This window comes from Mixophyes fleayi, chromosome 3 (assembly GCF_038048845.1).
Source record: "Mixophyes fleayi isolate aMixFle1 chromosome 3, aMixFle1.hap1, whole genome shotgun sequence".
In the NCBI taxonomy this organism is placed as follows: domain Eukaryota; kingdom Metazoa; phylum Chordata; class Amphibia; order Anura; family Limnodynastidae; genus Mixophyes; species Mixophyes fleayi.
The window spans coordinates 326,289,827-326,305,685 of NC_134404.1; the positions used below are offsets into that span (position 1 = coordinate 326,289,827).

The 15,859-nt window shown below is 39.4% G+C and overlaps 1 protein-coding gene across 1 annotated transcript in view; it reads left to right on the forward strand.

Annotated features, from left to right (window-relative positions):
- SYT14 (synaptotagmin 14) overlaps positions 1-15,859 on the forward strand; it is a 154,707-nt gene that overhangs the window by 14,300 nt on the left and 124,548 nt on the right. The window contains exon 2 of the mRNA XM_075204195.1: positions 3,336-3,383. Coding sequence (XP_075060296.1) covers positions 3,336-3,383 — 48 coding nt within the window. The remainder of the gene's footprint in view (positions 1-3,335; positions 3,384-15,859) is intronic.

Below are 15,859 nucleotides of genomic sequence, written 5' to 3' on the forward strand. Positions count from 1 at the left end.
AAAGGCTTTTTAGATCAAAATATAGGTATGTTTAATAGGCCTTTACTTGATGATTTCATCATTGATCCATACTATCCCTCCTCTGCCTCCCCTCTCTGCCTTGCCTTACACTGGCTCCCCTTCCCCTACAGAATCCTTTTCAAACTCCTCACCACCACTTACAAGGCTCTCTCCAACTCTACTGCCCCTTATATCTCTAACCTACTCTCCATTCACACTCCTGCCTGCTCCCTGCGCTCGTCCAACGACCGCCGCCTCTCCTCCACTCTTATCACCTCTTCCCACTCCAGAATCCAAGACTTTTCCCGTGCAGCCCCCCTTCTCTGGAACGACCTCCCTCGTTCCATCCGTATCTCTCCTACTCTGTGCTCCTTCAAACGTGCACTAAAAACTCACCTCTTCCTCAAAGCCTACCAACCATCTACTTAACCCCCATCTCCTCCGTTTTGCTCGTCCTCCCTTCTCTCCTCTTGCCTCAACTGGCTCCTCTTGTGCCTGGTCTGTTTACCCTCCCTTAGGATGTAAGCTCGTATGAGCAGGGCCCCCTCCCCTCCTGTCTCCATACCTGTTCTTCTGCTCCGTTTTTACTGCATATGACTAGCCGGAGTTTCTGAAGTATTGGTACTTTTTGTTCATTGTTCTGTATGGTTTCACCCTATATAGTCTACTGTTAGTACTGTGTGCGGCGCTGCGGATACCTTGTGGCGCCTAACAAATAAATGATGATGATGATGATGATAATAATAATATTATACATTTCTTTTATGAAAGAAAATCAAAGATTCATAGTGTAAACTCTTTCCACACTGCCATGTTCTTAATGAAGTATTATTATATGAAAGCTTATAACTATGGGTTATTAAGGAATCATCCACTTTTATTTTATTCGTATTTCCAAAGTCATAATACAATGATTTGTGAACATAGCTATACATTTTTATGGTGCCTTATGGTTGAAAAACAGCACTTAACACTGCACTACCAAGGAGCCTCCTCTCCCTATCTAGAGCCCCGGGGGGGTTTGTTACATGCAAATCCGGTAATTCAATTAAGCACTTTTAAATAACAGCAGAGGGGTTGCATGAGCAAAAGGGCCAATCACAAGCCACAATCTCTTGATCGTAGCTTGTTATTGGCCGTACCTCTTACACCTAACTGTTTTTTTTTGCCAGGGCTGTTATGGAGATGCAGAGCAGCTCCTGGGGGTTCTGGGTAGGGGACACCTGAGGAAAATATTTTGCTAGTTAGAAGTGCGGCTTTAAACTTATCAGCTTACCTGAAACACTAAGGGCTTGCAGGGTGCCTGCACGCAATCTACTTTACAGCAATTTTCAGTAACTCACATCACTGATGCCTTAGAAAGTGATCGTAGACAGGACTTTGCACATCCCCATCTCATCCCAGAAATGAATGATAGGCACTTTCCAAACCAAGTATGGAAGTTGCATCAATGTGCATAGACATATAGGCGCATTTGCAAAAAAATAAATAAATCACTGTGCATCCACATATTAACTAGGTGAGTATATGTTTATAGATTCGCTCTGACTTTCACAGTGACTAATGACCCGTAAAGTTTATGAGGTAATCACACATAATAGATGAAAGAAGATCGATAAACACATTGTTGGCCATTTCTTTCATCGTTATAATTACTGTTGCAGAGGACTGTTGTGTCTTTCTCATGCATAAAGTAGGCCCAGCTTCATGGAGAATTTTTATAAAACAGTAGTTGCTGTAAATAATACCAATACTGTGCTACCATTTGTCAGCCAAAATCTAGAGTTTAAAGAGGAACTAAACTTGCAAACTACTGACATGTTTAATGAGAAAAGTATGCAGAATTTGATCACTGGCACCCAGCCATATCCCTAGTCACTGACTACAGCTGTATTACCAGCTAAGTGGCAGAACACATAAGTGTGCCACTAAACACAACTGCAGCTTTTAGCCGGGGCTGTGCGGCGAACCATAGAGTCCCGGGAGAAAGGCTGCATGGGGCAGCCCCAGGGTCTGGGGAGGGGAAGGAGCATATTAGTGATGGGTTGTAATGCAGCTTTAGATAACATGTCTTACTTTCAGCAATGCATGCTACAGCAGAGAATCTCCCTTATTATTTTGCTCACTGCATACACAGAGACCTCATAGATGTCAGAGACCTACCAGTGAGCTGAGTGGCCTATTTACTAAAAGTTCTCCATAATCGCTGCCTATTTTGATTGAGACCCTGCGAATCTAACCTACAGCAGCCGGCAATAGCAGTGACCCTTTGACGTATAGGGCTTTTTGCCCCATAATAAATAGATTCCTAACATTGAACACCCATTTATCACGTTCATGTGTACATATGTATGCATACATCCCTAGAGTCAGGATTTTCAGGAGGCAAAAGTGCCTTGACCTATTGGATTGGGGTCATGACAAAGGCTAATAGGGGGCAGATTTGGAGTGTGGCATATTTCATCATCATCAGCTGTTTATATAGCACCACTAATTCCGCAACGCTGTACAGAGAACTCATTCACATCAGTCCCTGCTCCTTTGGAGCTTACAATCTAAATTCCCTAACATACACAGACAGAGAGACTAGGGTCAATTTTGATAGCAGCCAATTAACCTACTAGTATGTTTTTGGAGTGTGGGAGGAAACCGGAGCACCCGGAGGTAACCCACACAAACACGGGGAGAACATACAAACTCCACACAGATAAGGCCATGGTCGGGAACCGAACTCATGACCCCACTGCTGCAAGGCAGAAGTGCTAACCACTAGGCCACTATTTAGTACCAAATTTGTGATTGGAAAGTACTGTGTGTAGATGCCTGCTAAACAGATCCTTAAAAGTATTTTTGAGCATACCTTTAACAACAGAATTATTCAGGTCTGAGTAATGGATATTCAAAATATGTGATCTAGCACATGGTCCCTGCAGAATCAGAAAACAAATCCTCTTTACCAGAGCTCTGACAGTCACAGTAACCTGTGTTTTCAGACCTGTGGAGATTTAGTGTGCGGCCGTAAACATGACGACTTTGCCCCACACTAATATAAAGTGATGATTGGGTATGTAAGTGTCCTAACAAATACTGAAGTGTTGACAATGCCGCAGACTGTTCATTGGAGTGTATCTTCAAGGTCACTTTTGTGTTGTATGAATTGAATATATATCTGACTTGTAGAGATCTCTGATGAATGGTAAAATATTGACATGTTGCTTTAATTTTAATGAATATGTGTGACATGATCTGATCAGTATGTTGTCTGAAAGCAGTATGTGAGGGTAATATCCATGAATTCATACTTAATCTTTTTGTTTCCCATCTTATTTTTGAAGGTGGAGAGAGAACTTGTGGAGTCCATGAACTAATCTGCATTAGAAAAGGTAAGACGTTGTATAGGAGAGAGAGAGCTAGATAAATTCTGGACAGTTTCTTGTCTTCTGGTTGGAGACCACATTGTGGCCTGCATGCCCCTAATACTTTATTTCACGTATATCCGTAAGCCATATATATGAGCATGTTAATGGACTTTTAAACTCCAGATCTCCCCATATATAAAAATAACCTTTCATTTGCTTTGCCACTAGTCACATTAGTGGGACTGTGTTAGCATTGACAACAGATGTTTGTTATTTGTCCCATTGTGGGTTATTTTTCAGCCCCTTTAAGTTGTCACATATAGTTAAATGTTTCCACTTCTGATATTTTCAAGGCAGAAATAGGAAAGAAAAAGAGGTGGCTAGTCATCTCTATAACAGGCTTAAGCACAGCCATCACTGGGCCTCAATTATGAAGTGCAAAATGGCCTAAACACCGCTCCAAACTCTTTCTTGGTGTCGCCTGCCTATATTTGTACCCCTAAATTTCCGTCAAAGTACATTGGTTTCCAATGGGGAGGAATTGAGTGAGGACGATTCTTGCACCTTTCGTTTCTATAATCTCGCTCTCATGATTAATCCACACGTAAGGCTAAACCAAGCAGTATTTTGTGCGAAAAAAATATTGTTTGAAAGGGGTGGTTTTAAAGTGGTGGGAAGGTTGGAGGTTTGTTGTGACATTTACTTTTGCACTGGGAACTTCTTTAGATTGTTCCACCTTTCTGCAAACCTAGGTGCAATTCTAGTTTGCAGAGGTGTCACGCACAAGCAGAGAGTAAGCGTGCACCTTGATGGAGAAATGGAGCTACGATAGAAACATTCAAATGTTTCAGAAGTAGTAACAGAGGGCAGGAAGGCAGTATTTATACAGAAAAGAGGATTTCTAGAATGAAGGGGACACACTTTGAAACCGGAGAGAGTTAAACTGAAAGGCAACATAGGGAAGAGCTTTTTCACAGAGAGGGTGATGGGTCCATGGAACAGTTTCTCAGCACCTGTAGAGATTACTCATACAGTAAAGTGTGGACAAACCATACCCTCAACTGTCCCGATTTATCCGGGACTGTCCCAATTTGAGGGCTCTGTCCCACTATCATGATCGGGACAACTTGTTGGAGATTCTGTCCACTAGCGATGAACGGGTTGTGCGCACACTTGTGTGCACAGCAATGAAGCGGTTTGGAGGGGAGGAGAGAACAGGGCAGCCTAGCTTTTCAAAAGCACCTCTCCCCCCCGTCCTGCTGCTGGAAGGACCAAGGTTGGGAGGTATGGACAAACACATGGCTATTGCTAACACTTTTATATAAAATATATAAAAACCCTCCCGCCAAAAAAAACACCAAAAACTAAAACAGACAAAAAAAACAAAAACAGACACAAAACTAAGGGTGATCTATGTGAATCTCTAGTTTCTTTTCTGCCATCACATCCTATGTTTCTATGTGCGCTTTGTAAATAAAGTTCACCGATTTCTCTTTTTGAATTGGTGCATATTTTTTTGTACTCTGGCATCTGTAAGCCTGGTGAAGCCTTCTTATCTCTTTGAAACTGGCATGAATAACATATTACTTGACCTAATAGGAAGCAGATATATCTAGCACACAGTTAGTGCAGATTTATTGTAATTACCAATTGTTGAGCACATATAAAACATTTCCCCGTGTACAAACACAACTAAAGAATCCGCTACATGAACAATTAATAATCATATCAATCGGTAACAAAGTTCTTAACACTTATATCAAATAAACAGGACTCTGACTTTATTTATGTAAAGTACATTGCTCAGAGTATATATTGTAAGATAACACATTGATGAAATATAATTATTGTTTGTGATTGGATTATGTGGCATAAAGACACCTTGCATTATTTTGTTTACCTTTTTGAGTGCTGAGTAAGGTTGTCACATAGTAAGTGAAGTCAGACATCATAACAGTGGCTAAGTGTATTTTCATATGCATTATTAACGTCCATTACACAGACTTACATCTTATGCCATATAATATATATAATACTGAGGCGCATAGTTGAATTAATAAAAGTGATCAGCCGGTACAGATCATACCTACTTTCCCTGAGCGCCCCGTGGAGCTTGCCTTGCTGTGCTCACTGATCCAGCGCTGACGGCATATGCCTAAGCAGCAACTATAGCTTCTGCATTGGGTTCAGTAACCAGCTGTTTGGGACAGGCTCCTGGAGGAAGTTACATGAGCATGTCTGAATTATAAGTTAGCAGCCATGGTATGCCGAGACACCACTGATCCAGGTATAATACGGTGTCCATTGATTTTATTGTATTTATAAATTTATAGCAGTATATATATTACTTGCTATTAATTTGAAACTCTACTGAACAAGCAGACTAAACAGACTCATTAGAATAATCCTTTAATATCATCGCACAATACAAGATGCACCAAATCATCAATATTTTTCAATTATCCATAAAGATATTTCAAAATGATTACTAATAAAAAATAACCTACCTATTGTAATTAATATGGAAAAAAGAAAAACATAGCCAAGTACAGACCAATAAAATCAATGAACAGCGGTGGGTTAATGGGTTAATGATCTTCAAAATGTATTCAGATTTCTTGCACTTCACATGCATAATTCGTTTAACAAGTACTGTATCTGAAATCAAAGATCTTGAGTTCCGTGTGCACTCCCCCCCAGAAGAAGTGTTTCCAGTCCTCACTTGACCTGAGCAGACTAAAAGGCAACATTGTTTTTGTGACTAAAATAAGGTTTTGTGTGCACCATTTAAGTGTATTCCTGCCCAGTCCATCAAACGTCAAACATGTTTTAGAGGAGAAAGCACTCTGCAGCTGGCAAAGGTTTATTATTTGTCCTTAATTATGTATGGTACGCCCGAAGAGCTCCTAGTGCTTGTAAAATCTGTGTTCACGTCCCACGCTGTTGTGCTATTCTTTATGTTATGCTTAATGGACTGGACTGTTCTCTCTGCCTTTCAGAGAGTGGTATCATGCCTTTGATAAAAGCCGAGCGTTACATTATGCTTTGTGTAATGAACCATAAGATTATAAAGGTACCATACGATGCGGAACACACTGCGCCTAAAGATGAAGGATCTCCGTAGTTGTCCAACCTTGGCTGACCAACCAAATCATATCTATTTAGTCCATGGAAAATGATAAAGATTTCTCCTTTCTGATGAAAACCAGAAGCCTCCACCTGACTCTTTTTGTATCGTGATTGAAGACATTCATAAGCTTTGTGTTCTAATTACTTCCACTAGCTGTTTCTGTGACAAAGGATATCACCATTGATTGTTTTAGGAGGATGCTTATATAAGATAGTACAAAGGAGGATCTGCTTAAGAACTACAAAAATAGCAATACTTGTTTCTATGGCCCATAAGTAATTGTCTGATTAGTATAATTACGCAGTGGGGGTCTTGATTTTCAGAAGACTGTTTTGAGATGTGGATGTGGAAAGGGGTGTGGCTTTTCAGGAGGGGGCTGGTCATTTGGGAAATGAGTGGATTGTGGTGAGGACAAATAAGTGACAATTTTCAAATAAAAAATGCTGGTGTGTATATGCATGGGATGGTGGATGGGTGAGTCAGGTTTGCACTGTTGCAATATAGGACTACTGGATTGTGTTTCTGATCCGCAAAAACAAGACTTAATTGTAGGGAGCTCGATATTTATATGATCAGGAATGGTGCAGTCGCTTCTATACAGAGGCATTTATTAAGGCTTTTTAGCTGGGGGTAAATTTATAACTCGGAGGACCTTGTTAGTAATAAGTCCCTTAAAATTTCCTGATGGGGACACCATTAAAAGTACAGACTCGCTCATGTGCATGCTGACGCTTGTAGTGCCACAAGTCTGTACTTTTAATGGTGTCCCCATCACGAAAGTGTTGACAGAGCATAAAATATATATATTGCCCCACTGTTGATGAAACAGTAAGCCACTGCTATAAAAAACAACAACATTTATTCTATAATTACATTTGGCCCACTAATTTATTATTAAAATAAATTGCCCCATAACAAAATTCATAATAATCTCTGCCCCTCTACAACAAAAAGTATAGTTTATTTAGACTTCCATTATGCCTCCTGTTATATTAACATTGCCCTACAGTGTAACCGTGATGTGTTTGCCAATCTCGCCTATAGAAAGCAGCGTGTTGTATCTGGCGATTTTGACTTCAAACCCGGGTGAGGTTGCAAAATCGCAGCTTCGTACATTTGACGATTTGTATAGCTAAAGTGGCAAAAAATCGGGACTGCGATTTGTAGCGGTTTTGAAAACAGCGATTTTGAAAGAAACTCGTCTGGTGATTTTACATCAAATCGCCAGTTAATAAATCGGCGATTTTTAAACTTGCCCAAGAAAATCGCAGTAAATTGAAAATGGCAGCTTGATACATTTACCCCCTGGACTGCGTGCACAGCGTCTACTTCTCCCGAAGCGTGTCAATATGATAGCTGTATATTTGGTGATGCTTTCACTTGTGTAATACATTAACATTTGAGTCCCATCTTTAAAATTGTAATAACTGCTCACATTAGATACATACATGGACTATGAACTTACACTCATAATGGAAAATAATGAAGCTGCATAACTTATAGATACAGTAAATGTTCTCCCTAATATACTATTTCCGAACTGCTTAATATCATGGAGACAATGTCCTTAATGAAGTGTCTTACACCTCTTGTGCTGGAGCGAGTGGTGAGAGAGAATCACACACTTACGGCCATGATTCCATTTCAACTTATATAACTATTCAGGATATGCTTCTGTGTTAATACATAAGTTGATATCTCTAGATATTTTTTACTGTTAATTTTGCAATTAGTATTCACCCTTTTAGTATTCTCCCTAAGATAAATGAGACTTAGGGGCATATTTACTAAACTGCGGGTTTGAAAAATTGGAGATGTTGCCTATAGCAACCAATCAAACTCTATTTATCATTTTGTAGAATGTACTAAATACATGATAACTAGAATCTGATTGGTTGCTGTAGGCAACATCTCCACTTTTTCAAACCCGCAGTTTAGTAAATATACACCCTCATATTCCAATTATTATTTTGTTCTTTGCCACACCCTGCTATGTATCTCTAGCTATATGATGCTGTGTAATTTCCCAAATGTGATACTGTCATATCCCAAAGAACTGTTACTTAGATACATTGTCTTTTCTGTTGATAATTGCTAGTATGATTTTTAAAATGTTTCATTTATTATAATTCAGTGGGTGCTTTTACTTTGCAGTTTGTAAAAACTACAGTCACATGATCCTTCACAATTTTTTTTACAGACTACTGTTCTTGTATTTAATTGTGCTGATGGTTTGTACATTTGCATTGTGGTAGGCACAAATCGTTGTACTTCTTGCCTGATGATTAATAAAGTTTTTACTCTGGTCGCAAACACAATTGTTTGTGCTGATGCTGACGACATCCAGCAGCACCTTTTAGATTTCCTGCACCTTTGACCTATTCATTATTCTCCAGGCCTTCTCTCTGATGCCATAATTGCTTTTCAGAGACTTTAATGTAACTATAAACCTGTGTTGAGGAAGGCTGCTCAAACTTCCCTCACCTATTTCCTTCTGGCAGTTCATCCATTTACTGGAATTCATATCAATATGCCACGTAGGATGGACAATTCTCCATGTGTTCCAGATCTGCCCAAATTGGTCACCAGTCTGTATGTTGTCCAAGTGCCAAGGTTAGCTCTTGTATGGGCAGCATGTTAGCACATGGTCAATATTCAATTAATAATAATGTTTTTCTCCCCCAGGGATACTTTTAAGGGTGTTTCAAGAGGTGCATTTATTACTGACGTGCCTGGATTTGGATCAGCTCAAGCAGTGTGTCGACAGAATGTTTTTATTGAAAATGATACTACGTGTAGTGTGGTTTTCTGATTTGCACGAAGTACCATGTTACTTCACTGACATGGTTTGTAAATCCCTGTTATACAAATCGGCTGCTGTTCCTAAGAATGGGGAGAAGAATGGCAGGATGGGAGCTTACCAAAACTGGCAGGCTCTCAGTTGTAATTATCCACATTTAAACATATAAATTCCCATATCCCAATATAGTTATAGTAGTAATTATCTAGCTTCTCATACAAACCATAGGTGCGTTATCAATTTTTTTGGATGTAGATGGTTTCATCAATATGACAAGGACCAAAGTCACCTTGTGTGGGATTTTTCCCATTGAATACCGATGTAAAAAATCTCTGTACTGATAGGATGCCTTAGTAACGTCTCTGTAGTGTAGTGTAGTGTAGTGTAGTGCCTTCTCTAGATCTGGTTGATAGATTTGGAGCACTGTGTGATCTGCAGGTTAATTGGAAAGATTCTGTGTTAATTCCCTCCTGGTGTTTACCAGCCTGGTTGTGTTGTCCCAATTAATTGAATCAGAAGTTAAATTTGTTAAAATTATATATTCACTGAAATGTCTCGGTTTATTACGGAATACCACTAGTCCCAGGGAAAAGTGTTTTATCGACACTGGAGATCATGTACAAAGGGCTGGCGACTGGTGCAGTGTGTAAAATAAGTTTTGGTCCTGCCATACACCTTGATTTGTGCAAGTGTGTCTAGGTTTCCGCTGTGTTTGTAGAGGAGCAGAAATTTGCACTGGATGAGGGGAAGTGAAGGTGTTCCTTGCAGTAGGCGCACTGGTGCAACTAGTTTTGCGGAGCAGAGCCAACACAAGAATTTCATTTGCATAGCCCGATTATTTAAATGAGATGAAAGTGTGAAGAGGGCACATGTTTAGGAGCATTACTTTCTATGCAGGGAGGCACACAGACATTTACAGACATCGAAAGAGCTTGTCCTAAACTTTTAATGACACCCATTTTTGCCAGGTAATGTGATAAAATGCTTTATGGACCCAAAAGTACAGTATGGAATAAAATATTCCTGATTTCTCCTCTGTCATAATTAATTTAAACCATGAATTAGGTAAAAATGGGCGAAAGGGTTATTTCAGCCTCTCCACACACATAGACACATTTCTAGTTTGCGGAGGTGTCACCTGGGAGAATATGGATGTATTTTTTTGTTCGATGGTTGGACTACCCAGGTGCACCAGTATAACACAAGGTGTTTTGTGGTGCACATGGAGTGCACTTTGCAAGAGAGGCCCACTGTTGGCTGTTATGTGATCCTGAACTAATGGCTCTGGTGGGATCCAATGAAATTTAGCTGACCTAGCATTCTCATCCAGTGCTTCCTGTGGGATATATGTTCTCCTGGTGATGTTTTAACTTACATTTCATTCATTCTCCCCAAGTTTCTCTATTTTGGTAATTGATGTTATACACTGCTTTCCCCTAAAATGTTGTATCACTTCTTTTATGCCACTTGGGCTATTTTACTGAAATGGAAAAAGGCGGCTTCACCTATTCTAGCAAAGTGGACCAATTGTAGTTGGAGGACTGAACAATTTGAGAATGGAAATACGCGATATTCATGTGGAGTTCCATTGAGTGGATCCCCACCATTTGTACTACCTGGGGCAAGAAATCCCCTTGTAAGGTTCTGCCTAAGTGGAGATATTTTTTAGTCTACTAAAATGTTACATAGTTGTTCATGAAAGACAACCCAATAATCTAAATTAATTGAATAAAGTCTGTTGAAATGGTGTACCCATTGTGACCAATAGATCGTTCTATACCACCAGTACATTATAGGTATTGAGGTTAGTGGCTCCTGTGATTTGTTCTGCCCTGATTTAACCCTTTTATGTAGGCATTCATTGGCTCCTTTACTAACTAGAAACTCCTAGTAACTCTTATAAACAGATTTTTAGCATCAGGAACAGCCAGCTTTTGTAAATAAGTCATGCTAAAATTAATCATAATCACAAGTACAGTACAGCAAGCCATCTGTTGCAGAAAAGTCAGTCTAATAGAGCCACTCTGTGAAGAGCTGGGCAAAGTCTCTGTGCCAGTAGAGTTTGAAATAAGACACAAAGAGAAATAAAGTGTACAGACGGCGAGCTTTAATATTTTTTTATTTTGGTTTTTGACAAGCTTCGCAATGAATAATCTCAATTCAGAGACCTCTAAGGGAAGCATCACGTTGGCATTTTATACGCCTGTCTTTTATACACAGCATTTAAAGCGCTGTGTACAGCATTTTTAGACAGTTTGAATGCTAGTCTGACATGGATTTAGAATATCCATTTATTATTTTTTGAAGAAATTGACTGAAGGGCTGCTGTTAGGTTGCAGAAAAATCAATATTTTCTACTCTACAAATATGGCTTTTCTGGAGAAAATTAATTTTTGGGTTTGGCCAAAATCACATGCCCCCTAAAATATGAATGTTTTTTCTATTAAACAGATGTTTCAGTTTGAACACCGAGCGCAAGCTTACTGTTACACAGACGGTACCATATATACTATGGGATATACCGAGCACAGGCTTATTTTTTCTCTGGTTTTGTCTCAAAATTTTGCCCTATTGTTATAGTCGCTGTCCATCAAGCCTATTTAAGGGTCATTTGGGTGTGGCTTACAAGCCAGCCCTTCCTAGATGTAAACCACTATACCTGGGAGATGAGTGCTTCTGGGAGGTGAGTGCATCTGATTTTAACTGCATTTTAATGGTGTTTTAAAGCATATAGGTCAGCGTAGAACCTGCATATAATGAGGTATCCTGGATGCAGACTTCAATGTTTTAAACAAAATATAAACTGAAATCTCATGTTTTTATTTTGCTAGGTACACACAGATATGCAGTGTTAAGGATAAGCGCAGACAACTGTCTTTTTGTTTTGTATACATATATGGGCATTTATATTGCCACGCAGCTGGTACCATATATATTATATGGATATACCAATCGCTTGCTTATTTTTTCTCTGGTTTTGCCTCTTTTTGGATGCACTGTACATCATGCTCTTGAATAGTCATGAATGGAGTTATTCCTTACATCACTGTTAACTGGTACAGATGTGAATGAGATATCTGTGAAGGAGAGGAAATGTACTGTCGCCTCATGAAACTTGGTCTCCAAAGACTATGTACTCTGAGCGTGAATGTTACTATCGACTAATGCAGGAGTCGTTTATTATTGGATTGTCGTTTAATGTATGATGATGTTAGTGTTGTGGCCACTTGTGTTAATATTTGTCACCTGTAATTTAAATGGAGCCAGGTTGAGTTGTAGGAAAATCTGACATCTATGGTGTGAAGAATACAGGTTTGGAAGCTGCATCCCCCATAGCCACTCCTTCCTTCTCTCAAACAGGAAGTCCTGGTCAGCTGGAAGCCCAACTGAGCTGAAAAAATAATGTAAGTGGTTAATTCTGGGCAGTTCTCTTAAGCAAGCAAGCCACATCCCTCGTTTAGCAAAGTAGGTATCCATTGTTCTGGGTAATTGACAGCTAGTCATCCTGGAGCCAACTCAGCAGGGGTTCTAGGCAAGTGTGCATCAACAAGTATCAGCCCCTTTTATGATCAGCGGCTAATCCAGGGATACCAAGTTATCTAAAACCAAATGGGGTGAGTTCAGAGATCAAGGAGTCTGAGAGACCCTGGGAATTTTTGTGCCACTGCTGATGCTTTATACCAGGACACTAGTGTTGGAACTCTGGCTTTTGCCAGGTTCAGCTATCCTGTACTGTCAGTGCTGACACACAAGACCCTGACACCTGAGTGCACTTGCTGGAGCAAGAAGTCTTGGGCAATGATCCTATCACGTTGACAGAGGGTACTTGCCTGTGTGATCCAAGAACCCTAAGGGACCAAGATTATCCAATTAGCTCTGGTCTGTATCCTAGTTCCTGGTAGGTCAGCTTTCCTCCAGCACATACATCAGATCAGGAGGAGGAAGCAAGTAGACCATAAGGGAATCTAGCTGCTATTTGTGGTTCACTTCTCTATTTTAAACATATTTTCTCAATCCCATCTAATGCATCCTGTCCATGGGTGGTCATTTATGTTCCAGATAGAGTGCATCCCTACAGAATTTTTCATGTTATTATGCGCAGGGACACATGCTTGCAGACTACCCCTGTGCAGTGAATCTGCAGCTTCGTTTGTGGGATTGTGCGTCCAGCTGGAAATACATGGTGGAAAGAGAAAATGTCATCGCTTGTTTCAGGACCAGCCTCTTCATTTATTTCACATTGGGACATCAGGACTCTAATACTTTTGTTACTATCATACATTTGAATATTGTTATTACAATGGTAGAATCGCCCTATAAATGTGCCATCCTATATAAAATGTGCCTGGAAGGTAGAATCTTTTCCATCTCAGAGAATGTGTACAAATCGGCACCTTTTTCAGGTAGAACGTCTGAGAAGCCACATCTGAAAAGAATAGCTTTACTCCTGCAGTGCTTGCTGCAATTGGTCATGCTGAGTATTGAAGTTTAAAGAGCAACTAAAGCCGCTTGGACAATATATAGCAAAGGTTGTTTATAATTCAGCTGAATAATATACCTGAATGAACTGAAGATTTAATAGTTAGTTAATAATAGTTAATAGTTAACTAAGTATGTCCATCATCCTCTTTCAGGACTCTGCAGCAGTCACCATGTTAGGTGGGGGAGGAGAGAGCTCTTAGACATGTCTCAATAAACACTGTCCCAAACATATGCTATACTATATTTTGCATGTTTGCTATGTTTAATACATCAGTTTTGACCCAACTAGTGGATCCCTATAATTTAGTGGTCTATCACAGTACAGACTGGCTGTTTAATAATTTACAATCCAATAATTAAAAACTATTTGGGACAAGGGTTGAAGTAATTCTAGGGTTCAAGTTAAAATAAATTGTTCAAAATTCAGAAATGCCCATAAATCATTATGAAAATCTAGCAGTTCTATCTATAATTCTAGAAATATATAAATAATACTGTTCTATTGTAACAATGTAACAAAACCAGAGACTTTATAGTTTACTAGCCGTCTAATAGAAGAAATAGTCAGCAGAGGATGGACTGAAGGAAACGCTACTTTAGGTAATTACATTGGAAGAGTGAAGGATACTTACAGTTTCAGATGACTATAGCTTACACTGTCAAGTTACATTCATGTCTCAAGTGCACTCAATGTCTTGGTGATACCAGTTCATCGTGCACTATAACTCATGTACTGTAATTAGGCCAAGTTGTATTTAGTATACATGTAATTGCATGCATCATTTTTACCATTATTGGCCTTATTTAATATACATTACGCAGTTCCCTTGCAAGCACTCTGCAGTGTTACTTGATGATTTATCTGGAGTACTAGGGGGGGCGGGGGGGTCATTACCAGCTAAATGGTTTCTCTGCCATTTTGAGCATTATGCCTAAAGATTATTTATTTTATACATTTTGTTTTCTTCCTGATTTCCCCATGATGCACCTAAAACTCCTTAATTTTTCCTATATAAAATATGTATTACCTGTGGAAAGAGCATCAAACTCTGTGTGATGCTGCTACCTTGGTGTAGTCCATGCAGTACAATTTCTCTATGGTTTGCGTTTGAAATATTACCATTATATGAGGTAAGGCTGAGATCTGCAATTTACACTGAATCATAAATGCTGGTATACATAAATAATTAAAAAACAATTCAAGTGCATGAAACGGCAGTATCTGTGGCCTAAACTAGGTAACTCAGTCGCTGGCAGATAAAAGAAATCTATGGAGAAAATAAGAGAACTGGTAATGATTGACAGTTACCTCTGCGCAGGCCACATATGCTACATTGTGTGAAAATAAATAAATACATTGAATTGTCAGCATGCCCCCTCCTATCTTCAAACAGCCTCTGCCCTTGATAGTTTGGACTCTTTTCCAGTATAACAGGGGGGGCATGAGTGTGAAATCCCCTGCTATAATTAAAAACAGTCCCTGTCTAGTTAGTGCATGTCTAGTGCCTCTATGGGGAAAATGGCCACAAATCATGCCCCCGATTCACTCTACCAGGGGCTGAAAAGTGCTGGGGCTCATCCCAACTCCTGTGGAATGAGGTTAAGTAACAAGATTGGAATCCCTGGAGTGCCCACTTTGCCTGTCCATTACATCAAAAGAGTAAAAATAAATAACAGTCAGTATACCACAATGTTTGTTAAAAAAAAAAACTCATTAACCAAAACTTATGTTCACCCTTATATTAAATATTAAAAAAAATATTTTTGCTTAATCTGTTTTATATTCCAAATTGCATTCAGAGGAGGCACACAGAAATCCAAATGACCCAACACTTAAATGTCAAGTGACAAATAACTATCTTCAAGAGTAACCATGAGTTCCATTTACTATTAACCAATCACAAGTGGTTTCCGATGTTGGGTGATTGAGATTGGCTGGCAGTAAAGGGGAATCCCTACTTAGATTACCTAGGTTTGCCTATTGACAGCACTGGTCCTGCTTGTTGAGGATGACTAAACCACCTCCTTTATCTATTAATCTGTTTATTTTTGACAACAACAGTCGAATGAAGTAGGCAACAAATATCA